Source organism: Micromys minutus (assembly GCF_963924665.1).
Source record: "Micromys minutus genome assembly, chromosome: 3".
NCBI classification, from domain to species: Eukaryota; Metazoa; Chordata; class Mammalia; order Rodentia; family Muridae; genus Micromys; species Micromys minutus.
The window spans coordinates 81,337,219-81,351,508 of NC_137972.1; the positions used below are offsets into that span (position 1 = coordinate 81,337,219).

The window sequence follows — 14,290 nt, forward strand, 5'->3', positions numbered from 1 at the left end:
ATCCAGGACCTTTGGAAGAGTAACCAGTGGTCTTAACCACCAAGCCATCTCTCCAGACAGCACTTAAGACTATTTAAAACTACAGGAACAAAAGGACTTCAAAGAAATCAGAACACTTGGTGATATCCTATACCTTATAAGTTAACAACTAGACTACCTACCCTGAATGTACCAATCAAAAAAAAATCTCAGGGCAAAAAGTCAGAAAATTAACTTTGACTGCTATGACTTTCAGTTAGAAACAAGGCAGACAAAACTATAGACATCATTTTCAAGGTTTTGTCTTTCTCATACAACAATGAAAAACGAGTGGTGCACAGCCATTTTCTACAGACACCCATAGTAAGTGGTGGGGCCAGCCATCTTTTGCTTTGGCATAGTCTGTGTACCAGGCTAGCGCCCCTTTTAACTCAACCTCAAGGCTGTCTTTTACTTTCAGAACACATGGCTTTTAGACTTGGAACTTTACCACAGTTCTGTCTCTAGAGAGAGGTCTCAGGCTTCACACATAGCCACAGCTATACAACACCCACCTGCAGCCTGCCGGTGGAGTCTAGCTTCTCTCTCTATGCTGAATGGGTCTTTAGGGGTTCCGAGGAGGTCCCAAGATGGCCACACAGAAGTTCCTGGCCATCTCTTTGGAGCACTGGTTGGAGAGGGAGCAACTGCAGCAAGAGCAGCTTGTTCTTGGTCCATTCGGGACCCAACTCCCATCTTTAGAGGGTCTCTGGGGCCATTTCCCGTCATAGAAAGAAAGGGCAGAGGAGGGGAAATGCGAAGGCTTGACTAGAGGAGGAAAAAGAAGATACAAGTTTTAAAAGACAGTTTTGTTATAAAGTAATAATCACAGAACAGAAATATGAAAAATATTTAATTTATAATTTAATGTATTTTATTTCAGTCTGTCTTGCTATTCAATTTTAAGATTAGTTATAGATAATATAATTAAACTCTGTGTCTCAACATAGACATTCTTTTCTTGCCAGAGAATTTTCATAACAATTTTGATAAATTCATCACATTTTATTTAGGAGACCAGTTACATCCTAAGGATTCAGATACCTATTGCTAAACAACTTTTTTTTCCTCTGACCACTTATGTTCTATTAAAAAAAAGTATTTGAATATGTTACACTATATATTTGTGTTAAAGCTTGAAATTCTAAGCATCAAAATTATTAACATTTATTGATAAGAATATTTTCTATAAATACAAAGACTGTCTCATTTCTTTTTCTGTGTTTGCTTTGTCTCCTTCCAAATTAATCCTTAGATGTGGATCTGAGAGAGTGTATTTGTCAGACATGAGGTAAAATTCCAAGGTGAGTTCTATCTAAGTAATGAAACGGAGCCAGTACCGTGTGAACCTATCCCACAGGGTGTAACCTCAAGTCCAGAGAAGTAAAGGACCTGATTCTAGAAACTAGTCTGCATAGGGCAAATGTACGGGCAACAAGAATTCCAATTAATGCCAGTTCAAAGTCCAGGACAGGTGCAAGATGACAACAGGATGGATTCGAAAAGTCATGAATGGGTGGCCATGAAGATAAGAAGATGAGAAACGAACCCTCCCATTCAATTAAACATTTAGCTCACGGCATTTAGTAACTGAAAAGCAAAGTTGAGGTGGTACCTTAAACTGTCTCAGTGCCTCTTTCCCTTCAGGACTCGTATGTAACCACCTTTGCCCTCTAACTGTACTGCGTACGCTCTCCTACATATGCTACTTACACCATCCTCCCACCCACCCTAGCCCGTTTCCTAACTCTAACATGGAGCCTACACGTTACACTTGGCTGTGGGTAAAATCAGGATATATACATTGATAGTTTCAGGCTGTGAGTTGGCATGGGTCAGTGCAAAAAAGTACAGGAGCTCGAGTCAAATCTAGATCAAAATTCTTAGGAACTAATTACAACTTATTAATGTCACTCATTAAAATGCCACTTTGGGACATTATACACAGAGGTATATAAATATTTTTAAAGACTAAAAGGAAAACATTCATGTACTTCAAGAAACAGAATACTGACAAGATGCTCTTATTTACTTTGAAATCAACTGTTCTCTACCAGCTCTTAGAGTAACAAGTAAAAGATACTGGGTTCTAAAATATATTTCTCATGGACATTAAAATGTTTTTGAGTTTGCTAAGGATGAACAGCTATATAAAGGTAGCTGATCTCTCTTGCCTGCATCCTACTCTGAGGTACCCATTGCAAGCTCTAATACAGATAGCATCTTTCTCCCAGTACACACAGATAACTCCACCTCCACCAACCCCCACCACTCCTGAGCATGTTACATACAATCAAATCTGAGAGATGGTCTGATCCAGAGCTGAAGCCACTCGTGTCTGAGTCAGAGGGGCTGCTAGAACGGGAGTCCAGGATAGGCCGGGTGTCCAGGCGAGATCCTCTAACTGAGGGTGTTGGGAACTTGTCCAAGTCAGACCCAAGGGGATCCAGAGACAGGAAGCTCAAGGGGGGTTTTCCTAAGACATTTCCCAGTGGATTTTGGAGCATGCTTAATACTAGGATGACAAAAAATAATAGATAAGAAAAGGAATGCTCATAACCTCTTTAATTTTCTTTCTAGATAAGACCCCCCTTTTTTCTCCCCATAGTCATCCAAGACAGATTTAACCTCTGAGAGCATTTCAGAAACACAGAACATAAATATGATGGTTTGGGAGAGCTGGTCACCCAGTCCTCACTAGAAGTTACAGTATGTCTGAACATCAGAACTCTTTCTACTAAAGCAACAGCAAAACTGTTCTCTGCCACCCAGCTTAAGAAAAAGTGCTACCATCTGAGACTTTGCCACTGGGGACTGTGGTTATAGTTGCTATTAACGTCTGGGTACACCTGCAGTACAACTGGGAAGTCAAAACCATATTCCTTCCCTGGCTTTCAGTTTATTTACTAGATTCCCCCTTTTCTAGTGACATGTTGTTAACACACACAATTGCATGTAACACACCACACAGACTAATACAGCATAAACATGTCTCATTTAGTAAGTTCTCTTCTGAAACCTTCTAGCATGCCCAAGTTTTCTATGCAGTCCCAAATTTCAAATATTCAGAATGGAAGTAGAATAATCTCATAAAGTTCACTATCTGAGGAAGCAAACCTGGTATGAAACCTCTTTCAGATGTTTGTAAACTTTGAAAAGCTCACCTGGATTGTCTTTTGAGCCTCCTCTTTCTTCTCACTGGCCTTAGTGAAATACCAACTATTTTATAACATTGCTAGCCAGGTTCAATAATCAGACAGCAGATGAAAAGTGGTCAGCAAAAATGCCCAACTCATAATAAACAAATACCTAACATCAAAAAGGATAAAAGCTAGATGCGGTAGGCATTCCTGCAACCCCAGCCACTTGAAAGGCTAAGGCAAGAGGACTTCTGCCTTCCAGGAGACCGTGGGATACTGTCTCAAAAAAAAAAAAAAAAAAAAAAAAAGGAAGACAAAGAAAGGGAGGAGGGAGGAGGGAGGAAAAAAGGAGAAAGAAAGACTTGAGGGACCTGAGAGATCTGTATCTTTCATTTACAAAAACAAAGAATAAAAGGGCTTTACTATGAAGTGTGGATAGATTAATGTTAAGATAGAAGCTGATATTTTATTCATCTGAAGAATAAAGAAAACATCTATCTTAGTGAGTCCATGATGACAGAGCAGGCAGTAGGCAGCAGTCAGGAGCTCAAACTACAAGCTAGAGATAGAGAGCTAAATAGACTGAGTCTCTGAAACCTCAAAGCCCACCCCCAAGTGACATACTTCCTCCAGCAAGGGCACACCTTCTAATCCTCTCCAAGCCAACATAGGGTATATTTAAAAAAGGTTTATGGGGAACATCTCATTCAAAGCACTGTACCATCCATCTCTCAAGATGAACCCAAATAACACAAATATTCAACAAACAGTGAATATAACTGTCCCCTACTTTGGCCCTGACTACCAATTAAGTGAAAACACAGGCCAACCAGAGCTGGTTTCTTCCCAGATGTCCAAGCACAAGAATAAACTTCTCCAAGTCTGGAATCAAAGTCAAGGCATCACTTGGGATACCAGACTAACTGCCATTCATGAGGCCATACCATTATCCTCAGGCATATGGCCCCCTCCCAGATAAAGACACAATACATGTGTGTATTTTTAGTCTTTAATTTCCTAAATTCAGGCAACATTGTGGATGTGTTTATCCAATTATTATTCTATAGCGGCAAAAAATACTTAAATTAAAAAATGCCAATCCCATCATCATGACAAGTTCAGTCCCTTTATATCTTAATCAATACCAGGTACAATCAGTACTGGTATCACTGCTATTCTTACCATTACTGGTTGTGTGTGTGTGGTAAATATGTGTGGGTACCACAACCATGATGTCCAAGAACAACATTGTGAAGTTGGGTCTCTCCTTCCACCTTTATGTGAGTTCTGGGATTGATTTTGAACCACCAGAATGGGTGGAACGTGCCTTTACCACTGAGACATCTCACCAGTTTGTGGTCACTTTATTTTAGGATGTGTATTATCATGGGGCTCAGGGAGTCAAACGTATCCACAAAGGAGTGAGTTTATTGTTTTGCCTTTCAAGGAAACAGTCTTACTCCGGGCTTTTTAACATGGCTTTCAAATGCTAGCACTTAACTGCATGCTGGAACTAAATGTCTCAAAATGCTTAGATTCTAACACCCAGCACAAACATTCCTTGATAAACTTCAAGTAATCCTTGTTTTATCAAACCCCTGCCTGAAATAACTGAAATAATCCATGCTTCTGAGCTCATGCTTTAAAAGGGCAAAAGGTGAGCAGACTTTACTTCCTCTCTAGTGTTGCAAAGCCTGACAAAACAGTACTGTTAACCGTACAGAGCATTATACTCACTAGTTATTAGTATGTTAACCGTACAGAGCATTATACTCACTAGTTATTAGTATGTTAACCGTACAGAGCATTATACTCACTAGTTATTAGTATGTTAACTGTACAGAGCATTATACTCACTAGTTATTAGTATGTTAACCGTACAGAGCATTATACTCACTAGTTATTAAATGGTATCAAATACTATAGAGCAGTGGTTCTCAACCTTCCTAATGCTGCAACCCTTTAATACAGTTACTCATATTGTAATGACCGCCACCATAAAATTATTTTCACTGTTACTTCACAACTATAATTTTGCTGTTACAAATGTAAATATCTGTGTATTTAGATGGTCTTAAGCAATCCCTATGAAAGGGTTGCAACCCACAGGTTGAGAACCACTGCCCTAGAAGGCCACTTCCTTCCTCACGTTTTACAAAAACAAGGTTAGGGTTGTCAACAATAAAGTGACAATCAAATCATAAACGAGGGCTGGAGGATAACTCGGCGTTAAACATACTTGCTATTCTTCATTGGACCCAGGTTCAGTTCCCAGTATCCCAATGATGGCTCACTACCATCTGTAACTCCATTCCAGATCTGATGCCTTCTGACCTCTGAATACCAGGCATGCATGAAATGCACATACTTGTATGCAGAAAAAATACACACATGAAATATGATAAATAAATATAAAAATCAACACAGAACCAATTATGAAAAAAATTTTGGTTCTGTATGGAGGGTAACTAAACAGTTACTGAAGAGATGGCCTGAGGAGCTACTGAGGATGGCAGAGAGGTTGGCCACAAAACCTGAGGAGGTCCTGCAGTCCCTACCATCCAGGTGAGAGACAGAACACTTAAAACTGGACTTGAGCATATTCTCTAACAGAACTAAGGTCCCTCGATAGATACTAGACCCACAGTGGGCTAAGATCATTTCCCTTGTGGAACATGGAGTAATATTGGATGGTGACAACAGGAGAGGAGTTAAGGAGCTGGTCAAGGGCTACAAACAGGATGAGAAGCTAACAGCTCTAAGGAATGGAGAAGGGAAGAACATGAATCCTTCAAAGTTCTAAGGACAATGAGGTCCGGGATATGGAGCTCTAAGTGGATAACTTAGAGTATATTAAGTCTAAACACTAGATAGATTTACCCAGACATTTGAGAGATCCGTGGCTGACAGTTGAACCCGGGGTTTAAGCAAATGCAAGGCAGTGGTGGTGCACGCTTTTAATCCAGCACTCAGGAGGCAGAGCCAAGCAGATCTCTGAATTTAAAACCAGCCTGGTCTACAGAGTGAGTACGAGGACAGCCAAGGCTATACAGAGAAACCCCGTCTCAAAAAACAAAAACCAAAGCTAAACAAATGAAAAATCAAGTTGTTGAAAAAAATCTGAGATGGGGAAGTACTTGCAAGTAGAAAGGGCTGGGGTGGGGAGGTATATAATGCAGAGGTAGATGAGGCTCCACCTGACAAAACAGCAATAAAAGCTTCAGATCAATTCTGAGGATTTGTGTGCAGCTGACAGAGGAGTGACATTTTCTTCAGCAAAGGAACCACTGGAAAACTACAGTTCCTATATCCTATAAACTATCCTAATGAAACGCTTTAGATCTCTGTCTGTCTGTCTTCCTCCCCACTCCACTTCTTAACACATACACCTTAAGAAAATTATTTTTGGAGCTGTACAAATAAGCCCCAAGCTTCTACTATCCCCAAAGGCTAAGATGTGAGAAGAAAACATCTGAAGTCTATAGCAGAGACTTCCTAGCTTTGTTACAATCTGTCTACCTTGAATTTCAATTAGGTGTTTATTGGGTCACGGTCTTACCATAAATCACGTGCTGGCCTGCAATTGTCTATGTATACTAGGCTGGCCTCAAACTAGTGATCTCATCTCCCAAGTGCTGAGATTACAGCATATAACCACTACACCTGGCTATCATCAGTGTATTTTTAAAGTGCTTTAGTTTATGACTGTCCTTTGTTACTATAAAAATTTCATCAAACTGTTACCACATTGGAACACAATATTTGGGGAAAGCTGAATTTGCATTCTCAAGTTATGGTCAATTCATACTGGGCTCTGATATAAACTACCTCTATTTTCTTTCAGGTAAGACCTGTTTTCTTTTTCTTTTTTTGGGGGGGGGGGGTTCTTTTGCATCATCACATAGCACAAAGACATATGCAAAAAAAATTCTAAGAGAAAATAACTAGATTAAGGGGTCAATACCTAGAGACACCAAGGACAAGAATGAGCTATGAAAACTTTCACCCAAAATGGTTTTGATTGTTTTGTAAGTGCATTGTAAATAGCCAAAAATCAATGTACATGGTAGTCAGTACATTTCCTCATTCATTCCAGTTTATTATATTCTCTTATATTGATACATGTTTTGCCAGCTACACATTGTATTTATCTCAGCTAACTTGAAAACTGTTAGTATCTTGGGATCTTCAAATTACCTTGTCAACAAAAGCTTCAACAGAAAGCTTCCACTGTGAGGCCTGGCATGATCACATACTCCTTTAATCTCAATACTTGGAGGTGAGGCTGGTGGATCTCTGTGAGTTCCAGAATAGCCTGGTCTAAGCCAGTTAAAGCTGCATAGTAAGAGCCACCTTCCTCAAACATCAAAAGAAATCCTCTACTATGGCAACAAGCCCATCTAAATAGAAAATGGTGTAACAACTCACACTAGTTAATTCCACTTTCTCAAGAGATGGTCAGTATCTATTTTATGATTTGGACCAGGTACAGTTAAGATTCTACTAACAGCAACTTTTCTATTTACTGAACATCAAAAACACATCTCGGATATAGATCTTTCCCTAAATTCTAACAAGTACTAGCCAATCCTAACAACATTTGAGGTTAGCAACATACATCCCACAGCAGCACAGTTTGGTTCTGACTTGGAGCTGCATCTTCAGAAGTGTGTCATTCACCAGCCACGTTATAAGTCATCGCTGAGGCCTTGTGTGCACTTATTTTCACGTCCTTGGCACATCTCCTTTTTGTTCAGATCTTTTAAGATCATCAACCACAGATGAGAAATAGCACCTACCAGACATGCAGGGGACCTAAAGGAAAGTCTCAAAAGTTAGTGATGGCCATGGTAAGAACTCATTAAAATGTTCCTTAGACACTGCTTGAGGTCTGAACCAGAATCTGCATTTTAACAAGATCCCTGTGAGATTTGTATATATACATTACAGCTTTGAAAATTCCAGCCAAAAAAACCTAGGTTTATTACTTTAAGTTTCTAATTACTATACCATTACTATACCCAAACATACTTCATATGAAATTATTTATCTTAAAAATTGGAGCTTATAAATAAAGCTCTTACAGTATAATGAAGACTAACATTCAAAGACATAGGAAGCCAAAATGACTATACAGGACATTTCAAGTCTGACTTCTAAAAACACTGTGTGGGAGCAGGAGGAGAAGCAGAGGCTTTAGAGAAACACAGCACCACGAATAATAAAGACTATAAAAAGAATGGCATGGAATATAATACTTTCAGAAAAGTGATGGCCGGAACTAGCTGCATCCTGTAAAAAGTTCACATTGAACAGAAACAAGGGAGCTAAGGCCTACTGCTTCAGGCAGATATGTGTTTTAAAAAGCAAGACAGTTGCTACAGAAGACATTGCTGGAGCTACAGCCGGTTCAGTCATTAAAGGCTAAGGTCATATACATACAAAAAGACATTACTGTATCACTGGGCACAGGACAAAATATGTCTTAAACTGACCAGAGTTCATTACTGTTTTGTTATTAACAAATCTAGGTAAGATTGTTTGCAAAGAATGTATATATACAAACACATACAGAGAAAATGTACAGCTGAAAAAGGGATAAAACTAATGTCAACAATGGGAGAATCTGAATTATGCTGGTTTGAGATCTCTTTCAGCCCACAGAATGAGCCAAGTTTCTGGAAACTGTGACCCACAGTCAGATGCCCTCGAGTGACCTGACTGTCCCTTTACAGCCCAACCCGGCAGAAGGTTCCAACTCATTAATGCCATTTCAGAGCACAAGAGACCAAATCAGCAGTAATTATTTTTAGACTGATTTTAAACTTTCTCTACTTTCACCCTTCTCTCTATGCCAGGTCTCCAGTTTTTCAGCTGAGTCACTGTTGGAATTTCCTGAAGTCTCCCTCCCTCTCCAAGAGTCTAATGGTGCCCAGATCTGATGGTAGCACTGACAACAGCAGCAGGGGAGGGGACTGAATGCTTTATCTCAAGATGCACCTCTCAGCTTAAGCTCATGGTTGAAGTGGGACTAGGTCCAGGGCAAGTCAAATACTTATTACCTAGTAAGTAGTCATATAGAAAATCTAGGAGCCATTTTTTCCAACCCTATCCTGGAAGCCTTCATTCCTATGTGTACCCTTAGTTCTGAGGCTGCTTGCAGAGAGTTGAAGCAAATCTGCAAGATAACTTAGTTGGGCCTTGGAAGTTCATATTCTATATAGTTCGAAGCCTAACCCTATTTTGGATGTTGGCTCATAAACAGTGCTCTGCCCTGTGGATCAGTGCTGGGAAGTCTGCAAATAAAACAGCAAAGGGAATATTAAATTCAACTGGTTAACAGGACAGAAACCAAAGAAGGTGACTAGGTTAATCTCACAAGACTTCTAAAAGGTAATTAGAATAGACAAGACATGTCCTCTGGCATCCTCAGGCTAAGTATCTCACTTGCCCACTGGGCTTCTGTACAAAGTGGCCATTAAGAGTCCTTTTTTCCAGGTCCCTCAAGGTAGATTTGAAATGTCACTTTCCTCTCCTGCTGAGTAATGCTGCATACAGAAGAGTCACAAGGGGAAAGGCAGAAAGACAAATCCAGTGGGTGGCTAAGCTGATGAACTGAAACCAAGGGTGGAAAGTGAATAGGAACTGTCAGTGCCTTCTCTTAAGAGACTTTATCAATGAGCACATCACCCCAGGCTACTTAGTCCTACATGAGGTTACCTTGAGTCTAGTCTAACTTATTAAAAGTTCTGGTTACAGAAAAGAACTTTAATAGGAAGAATTGGAGTTTTAGAACAAAAGACACCAGGTCTGGAATGCTCAGACAGAACAGTATGCCACTTTGTGTACTTATGCAAGTTTTTCCTCATCTGCACAAGTATTAAAATCATGTGCTGTGTTCAGCATTAAAAAATTGATATATGCTGGCTGTATGTCACTCCATTCCTTATCACAGGGTACACAGTCCTGACATACAATTAAAGGACTTTTACCTTGAAAGGCATGGTGATTTTCTTTTCTTAAAAAAAATTCTGTATGTAGATAACAAAAATTTAGGAAGTCGATGCTCTTCTTCTACCATTTGGGTCCCAGGGATCAAGCTCAAGTTGTCAGGCTTGGTGGCAAGTGCCTTTACCTGCTGAGCCAACTCACCAGCCCTAGAACTTCTTACTGGTAATGATTCCATCCTATTCATTGACATACCTTCAGTGCCCACCAGTTTCTGGCAGACAGTGTTTAATGCCTACAGAGTGAATATTATAGCCAAACTCTTCAGTCAAGAAGAGCCCTCCTCTCCAACCTTGCCTAACGCACTGTCAAATACTTAAAAATGGTAGAAGACAGGTGTGGTGCTACAACTTGCTGGCGAAAGTACCACCAACACAGACAATAGGCTACCAGACTGCTTGCAAGTACAACTCACATATTTTCTGAAGCTATTGAACTATCTCCTTCCTTCCTCAAGAAACTGAGTGAATTAGTTTTCAGATGGAAAGGCAGTGTGGGCACTGGAATGTGGGCTGTGTGTTCCCGCATTACTGGCAAGGGTGCACGATCTGGCACTGCAGCTGGCTGGTGGGAGGACTCCATCCTACTCTAGAAGATGGTACCTTCATATGGGCTTTCCACGAAGGCACAAAGCTTAGGAAAAGGAGAAGGCTACCACCACAGCTCCTGAAGGCAAACACAAAATGGAGATGAGGAATGAGTGTGTTTTAATCCCCAGAGAGCAAGTGATACTCATGCTAACCTAGTCAGATCACTGTGCTAGGGCCAGTTTCAGGTCTTTATGAATTCTGAAGTTGAGACTGCAGCTCTTCCCAGATCCACAAAATTATGTAATATTTATCACCAAATGCAGGAGATGGAAGGTAAAGAAAAATACCCCCTTTTCAGACTAATGGCTATAAGAGCTGGTTCTTCAGAGGGTGGGAAAACTGATCCAATTATACCTAGACCTAGCTTTTGTCTTTCTTTCCTTCCTGAGACAAGGTCCTGCTACACTGCCCAGGTTGGCCATGATTCCTGAGCAATCACCTTACTGCACAGCAGTTAGGACAGGCTTTCTAAGCTTCAAGATGAGCACGTCTAAATTTCTAGGAGCCTAGTTACAGCTCAGAAGCTAACTCTGTAGTTAAGAGAAGCAGGAGGAAAGAAGGGCCACACCCCACTTGATGCCAGCACAGATCAGACTCTGATGACCACACACAGGTGCTCATCTCCTGTGTGAGCTCTTCTTTTGCTCAGATCCTGTAGGAGTAAAAACAGGACAAGGCTTGCTTCAAAGAACACATAAAAGGAAGTACTGTGGCCTCTAAAGCAAATGACATTAGAGAGTGACAAATTTCCTGGCCTAAGGAACAGAGTACTTACCCCCCCCCCCCAAAAAAGGCTGGAGTTAGATCAAATTCAAGATAACTTTACCTTCAAGGGATCCTACCTACAAACAAATTTTAAAACAAAAGAACCAAAACAACCTTCCTCTTCTCCAAAAGCATTTTATTAAAACAAAAGGGCATTAAAATGTCTAATAGACATTTAGAGTTCCAGACTCTGCAAAGCATTCTAAAAAACACTTGCACCACATAGGGTGGAGACCAGAGAAACCAACACAGCAGTACCTTGCTGCCATGACTCCTGGTCCTAGACTGGAGAGGTATCTGAAAGGACAGCAGGCTCAGTGTACTCCACTGCCAACGTCAATAGCAAATGGCTACACACACACACACACACACACACACACACACACACACACACACACACCAGTCCTCATTTTGTATTTTAACATAAAGTAAAAATATATTGATTTTTGAGTAAGACTATAGCATTTAAATTCACAGTTCTTACTGGAAATTTTTACAATTTTTACCTGGCTAATCTTTCTCCAAATACAAGAGGGGAATAAATAGGTAATGGGAAGGTATGAGTAGAAGCAGTTCAAAGATTTGTGAATAACTCCCCGTAATTTGTTCTCATCAATCCTAGATCAAGAAGACAAGAGATCCTAAAGGGGAGTAGCTGCTCATCCATTAGTTACCTTCAACAGAGAAGACAGCCTCCTCTCTGTATCTGGGAGTTACCCTATTTATCCTCCTCCCCAACCAGTCCCTCCCCAGGAATGATGCTCTTAACCTAATGTTAAGGCAGTCCCAATATTCAAATAAAACTGCTCAGCTAATCTTTTCTTGCTATGACTCAGGGCTATTCAATATAGCCTCTAGTTCACATATAGCTCTCTAGTTTTAAAACCACTGAACAGAATGTGGTCATCCAGTAATCAGTTCCTTAACTCCCCTCCCCCACCTAAAAGTGTTTTGCTTCATCATCTCCAAGACAGGCCTGGGCACCAGGGGCTTAGACGGATCATATCTGCATAAGGTTGAAACCTTGGGGACCCTTGTCAGGGATACCTCAGGTGTAGACTAAAAACTCCAGGGAATGTGTCAGGGCAAATAAAAAGCCTTTACCAGCAGTCTGTCGTGAGACACTCACAGCTACCATTGCTTGCTTGCGAAACAGCTCTGTGTTGTGTGTAGAGGGAATGATGCAAAGGGGAGCAGAACAACTGTTGCTCTGGTATCTGAGCTCACCACCCCACCGCCCCCTCCCCGAGCCAGCCACCGCATTCTCTTGCACTCACCTGACTGTGTGCTGCTCTGGGCTGAGGAGTCTGAGTCCTGGGTGCTCCAGGGTCGATCCCAGCCAGTCAGACTGAGTGACTGCAGGCCAAGGCACAAGCCATTTGCATCTGAGAGGCCACGGGGAGATTCTTGCGCAGAGGTGGGGAAAAGCATCCTGCTTGTAACTGTTTCTTCAGAGTCCTTGAAGTCTGCTTTGGAAAGGAGAACAGCAAAACAAACCCCTAGAGTTAAGGGTTGTTTTTCTCAATACTATCAACAATAAATACCACCAATATTAGTTTCCTCAGACATCCAAGCTGGCTGGATGCTGCAGCTGCTGCCTCTGTACTTTTGGCAGCAGTCAAACAGGAATAGTTGCCATATAACCCCCTCCCCACACACACTCCTATCCCGTCTGCATTACAGACTAGGTAGCATGTGATCAGGCTGCTGATGCTTCCCGCTGCCAGTGACATCAGCTGGCTGAGCCTAGCGATAGAGAACCGCATCATCTCTCACAGAACAGGGGGGAGGAGCAGGAGGGGACGACTGGGAGGAGACTTGCCTCCAAGGGAGAGCTAGAACAAGAGCTACTTGGAATAGTCCGATGCAGTACGGTTGAGCGCTGTCCCTCCAGTCTCTCGGCAATGGTGGATAGTCTGCTGACAGCAAAGCCAAAAGCAAAGCAGTGTGGACTGCTTGCCTGTACCGCTCTTTGCTCCTGCCACTCCCTCTCTCCTCCTGGCCTCCACCTCAAACCCCTACACACACTAGTCCTGGACTTTCTCCAGCGGCTGGCTCAAGCCCTGGCTTTGAAGCCCAGTGAGAAGCTTCACAATCTTGCTAACAAAAATACATAAATAAGTAAAGAAATAGTATCTGTGTGTTCCAAGTGGCTTCTGAGAAGCACCTTGACACAGCACTGTTTACCACTGAGAAATGGGATAACCATCAGAAAAAACACTGTATATTTGGACCCTTGGTAACAACACCTGGTGCTTTGGAATTGTCTGGAGCTGCTTATCACAGAGAAGAGCAGATAGCCTTGTGGGGGGGGGAGGGGTGGGTGGTGGATTTATGAGGCTGTTCCAGTTATATTTCACAGAGCCTGGCCCCCAACTTATGTATCAGAGGGAGAGATGGATAAGATCCATTTTACCCAGGCTCCCTTATACACCACAGGATATTTATTAGCCATAGGTGGACACAAAGACCCAGCTCTTCTTTTCCCTCTTGCAACTAAAGGACATCTTGCACAGATGGATGAACTACTCCCAAAGTAGTATCTGACAAACCACACTAAGAGAAACAATATCAGAACCACTGTTATATACTCAGTACTCAGGGGCACACATCACCTGGCTGTCAGTACTATTTTCCTTGCATTTGTCTTTTCAGGATCCCTCAGGGTGACGGTAGGCAAGCTAGAATACCACTGACACCTTTAATTCCTGTGCTTCCTTCAGAGATGCTGCCCAGAAAGAACCTATTTCAGTGACCCCACCCCCACTG

General features: G+C 41.6%; 1 protein-coding gene across 1 annotated transcript in view; it reads right to left on the reverse strand.

The window, feature by feature from the left end:
- CPEB1 (cytoplasmic polyadenylation element binding protein 1) overlaps window positions 1-14,290 on the reverse strand; it is a 93,232-nt gene that overhangs the window by 10,674 nt on the left and 68,268 nt on the right. Inside the window, exons 3-5 of the mRNA XM_080914075.1 lie at window positions 12,799-12,987; window positions 2,310-2,533; window positions 534-786 (exon numbers count right to left, since the gene is read on the reverse strand). Coding sequence (XP_080770201.1) covers window positions 534-786; window positions 2,310-2,533; window positions 12,799-12,952 — 631 coding nt within the window. The 5' untranslated portion in view covers window positions 12,953-12,987. The remainder of the gene's footprint in view (window positions 1-533; window positions 787-2,309; window positions 2,534-12,798; window positions 12,988-14,290) is intronic.